Here is a 3,582-nt window from a genome sequence, read left to right on the forward strand (position 1 = left end):
AAGTCAGCGTGAATGTTGTTGATAAACGCTACTGGCCTCGCATTCTCCTCACCGCTGAAATAAATGTTAGGACCACGACGGTCAGTGTTTACCGAGGAGACAAAGATTCATTTTTGGCATTCAATGTTGTTTGGATTCCCTTTGATATATGTCGAGAAAACAATTTGGTTTGTGTGTTTTACATTCGCCAAGATGGCTACGCTTCGTTTCTGTCTGTCGGGAAAATAAATGAGGTTCAGAAACAAATGTTCATGCAATTTTCAATGTTGATAGTGTTGGTGGCTTCAGTTGTTACGTCTCAATTTAAGGAGGCTTCAAAGGAATCCTTCAAGGTGGGGTTCACCTTTTCCCACCAAACCATTGAATGATAACACGTAAAGTCTTAAGATAACTTAAAATGGCTGACTATGGCAAAAATATAGCGGAAGATTACAAATAAAGTTTGACTCTCAAATATCCTTGGGAAAATCCTTTCTGCATTTATATTATTCTGTCAGCTCATTGATGTGTACTTCAGGTTTGACTTGTAGTACTTAGCATAATAATGTCGTGCATCTTTTCGCTTCGGTCGCCCGATGTTCTCGCTAGTCTCTGCACTAGTATGGCTGAACACGATATTTCAATTTTAAAAAATGTACAAAGGTAGCGATATAATTTCATTCAATGTTCTGAACTTGTATGTCACAGTTGACTAACAAAGCAACACAATGGTGATGCATTTTTTTATATTCCATCCTAAATTAAAATCTGTAAGTTTTGTTCAAATGTCATAACTTTAAAACATGTTGGACATTTAGTCGATGAATGTATGTTAGTTTCAAATATGTGCAACAGTTCTTCAATAATTATTAGTATCTTGAACAGCTGATGTTCATACCACAATGTACTATGGTGGTCCCAAAGTGTGCACTTGCGCACTCACACAAGTGTGTTCCCACAGAGCAGTGTGCGAACACTGCACACAAACGCCAGAAAATTGATGGGCGCCTTAATGGCTGCTAGCATAGTTGGTGCCCAAATTGTGCGCTTTTGCACTTACTTAGTATTTTCAGTGCACAAGTGCATCCCAATTATCAGTGTGAGAAAAAGTATTTCGCAATGAGCACTGAATTGGCCATAAAATTCAGGACTGATGGAGACTTTCCAACCTCAACAACCGCCATCAGATGACGCTAAACGGAAGCTACGTCACTGACGACAGGTCTTAGGAGCAGATACCGGCATAAATGTCTAAACACTAATTTTACCACAAAACAACACAACAACAATAAAACAATGAAACACAACTTAATAACTTGTTTCTATTGGCGAAAAGTGGGGTCAAGTTTTGGCGATAGGGTTCTAAAGGCTGATTGCAAGCAGCACTAAAAAAGTAGTAGAAGAAGCTGAAGAGTCATTTCCAGTAAGTGTGTAGCGGCAGTGTTTGATTTGAGACAGTACATCCCTGTTGAAATTTGCCCACTTTGCAAGTAAATGCACCATCTTACAGTGTACTGTAAAGCAGTGTACTTAGAGAAGTAGGTGATTTAAGACACAGCACATGTGAACATGTGTAGGGGCAGGAATGCCAAATGCAAGAAACAGGAGTGATGAACAAACTAATTCAGCAATAAAACAATCAGGCAAAAGCCTTTTGCCAAAAGGCTCTGATGATACAAGGCAGTAAAAACCATTGGCCAACTGAACATATACTGGTGATGGGTCCGGCAACACCGATGCGTCGGCGCATGCGTCGAGCTCATAGAGCATAACCCCGTGTCGGTGCGCGTACCGCTTTTAGAAAGTCACGTGACCGATCATGAGAGGGTTCGGTCACGTGACCGATACACGAACTGTGTCGAACTGACGTCTGCGCGCCAATCTGTGTTTATAAGGAAGTGCATCGGTCAACGAGATGATGCTGCCAACAGAGTCGCCTCACTTTGACGAAGACTTATTTCAAAATTGCTGTCGTAAGAGATTATGGAGCAGCCTCCAGCAAAAAGAAAGATTTCGCCCGTGTGGGAATATTTCGATCATATATCGGAAAATAAGGTATTTGTGTTCATTTCCTTGTCGTTTCATCCTGTTTTCTCAAAGTTTCCACTTGATCTGTTGGAATTAAAAATAATTTTAAAATGATTCTTAGTTTACTATTCCTATTATTTTCTGCAGGTTAAATGTCGCATATGTACGACAGAATTGTCGTATTTTAACAAGTCCACCTCCTCAATGCTGAGGCATTATAGGGCCAGGCATGAGAATGAAGTTCAAGAGACACCCAGGATAAACTCGGGTATACAGCCATTCTACAATTTACTCAGTTTCTTTTTTTCATAATTAATTCCTTTCTTCTTTATCTCATTTTTAACCATCAAGCTACCAGGAAGCAGATGCTGGATGAGGCTCTGCTGAACTTCATTGTCAAGGACTGCCAGCCCCTCAGCATTGTGGAGAGTGAAGGGTTCAGGGATCTGGTGCAGGTCCTTGAGCCATCATATGTTTTGCCAACCAGAAAGGTTTGTGTTGAAATTATCTAAAGTTGTAGTGTATATATCCAATTTATTTAATATATAAATTAAATATGTTGATTTGCTTTTGGTTTAATTTGGTGTTATTTTCAGACCATCAAAATAATGCTGGCTAAAAAATATGAGGAGGAACGGGAACGAGTGAAATTGGAAGTACAGCAAGCTGTGTCAGTGAGTATAACGGCTGACATGTGGACATCTGTAAACATGGAAGCTTACTTGGCTCTTACCTGTCACTACATAAATGCTAATTTGCAGTTGTGTACATCTGTGTTGGGAGTGCAATACTTTCCACAAAGTCACACTGCAGACAATTTGGCCGAGGTCAAAAGGGGCATGATGGCGGACTGGGCCATAACTAATAAAGTAAAGTGTTTTGTGACAGACGCAGCACCAAACATGATTGCATCCACTAGACAGCTCCAAATTCGACACTCAATTTGCATTGCACATAGTCTTAATTTAGTAGTTAGAAAATCATGTGACCAGATCCCCACACTTGCATCCATCAGACACAGAGCTAGGCACATTGTTACATACTTTAGATCAAGCACTACAGCTAAGGAGAAGCTTGCTCAAGTGCAGCAGCAGATGGGACGACCAACCCTGAAACTCATCAATGAGGTGGCAACACGCTGGAACAGCACATATGAAATGCTGTCAAGGCTAAATGATGAGAAGGAGTCAGTGTGTATCTCTGGCCTCTCTTAAAACAGATTTGACTCCACTTACAGCTGATGAGTTTAACATCATAGGAGAAACACTTATTGTGCTTGCTCCTTTCCATCAAGCCACAGTGGAGTTGTCTGAGGAGAGGCGAGTGTCAGGGTCAAAGGTCATCCCGATGATGAAAATGCTCTACGTTGCACACACAGGCAGCCAAACACCTCCATGAACACCTGAAGCGTCGAGTCACAGACACTGCTTCCAATCTGGAGTCATTAAGTGTGTTGACCATAGCAACACTTCTTGACCCCAGATTTAAATCACTCGGGTTCCGTAGTTCAACAAAATTGAACGAGGCCATCATTCGGCTGCGTTCTGAATGTGCGTCAGTGATCGGACGCACAAA

General features: G+C 41.2%; 1 protein-coding gene across 1 annotated transcript; it reads left to right on the forward strand.

Moving 5' to 3' along the window:
- The first annotated feature begins 1,962 nt into the window (after positions 1-1,962).
- On the forward strand, positions 1,963-3,221 carry LOC148076569 (E3 SUMO-protein ligase ZBED1-like). The gene is made up of 4 exons (XM_087793187.1): positions 1,963-2,034; positions 2,155-2,275; positions 2,359-2,498; positions 2,604-3,221. Exons 1-4 carry the CDS (start codon positions 1,963-1,965, stop codon positions 3,219-3,221), a joined length of 951 nt encoding a protein of 316 aa, XP_087649313.1.
- Positions 3,222-3,582: the final 361 nt, after the last annotated feature.

The sequence above is a fragment of the Callionymus lyra genome, chromosome 6 (genome assembly GCF_982586985.1).
Source record: "Callionymus lyra chromosome 6, fCalLyr1.hap1.1, whole genome shotgun sequence".
Classification (NCBI taxonomy): domain Eukaryota; kingdom Metazoa; phylum Chordata; class Actinopteri; order Syngnathiformes; family Callionymidae; genus Callionymus; species Callionymus lyra.

Excerpts from the sequence above, each read along its gene's own strand:
- LOC148076569 (XM_087793187.1), top strand. The coding sequence starts at position 1,963 with ATGGAGCAGCCTCCAGCAAAAAGAAAGATTTCGCCCGTGTGGGAATAT. Across the intron at positions 2,276-2,358 it reads GACACCCAGGATAAACTCGG|CTACCAGGAAGCAGATGCTG; the intron begins GTATACAGCCAT and ends TTAACCATCAAG. Across the intron at positions 2,499-2,603 it reads ATGTTTTGCCAACCAGAAAG|ACCATCAAAATAATGCTGGC; the intron begins GTTTGTGTTGAA and ends TGTTATTTTCAG.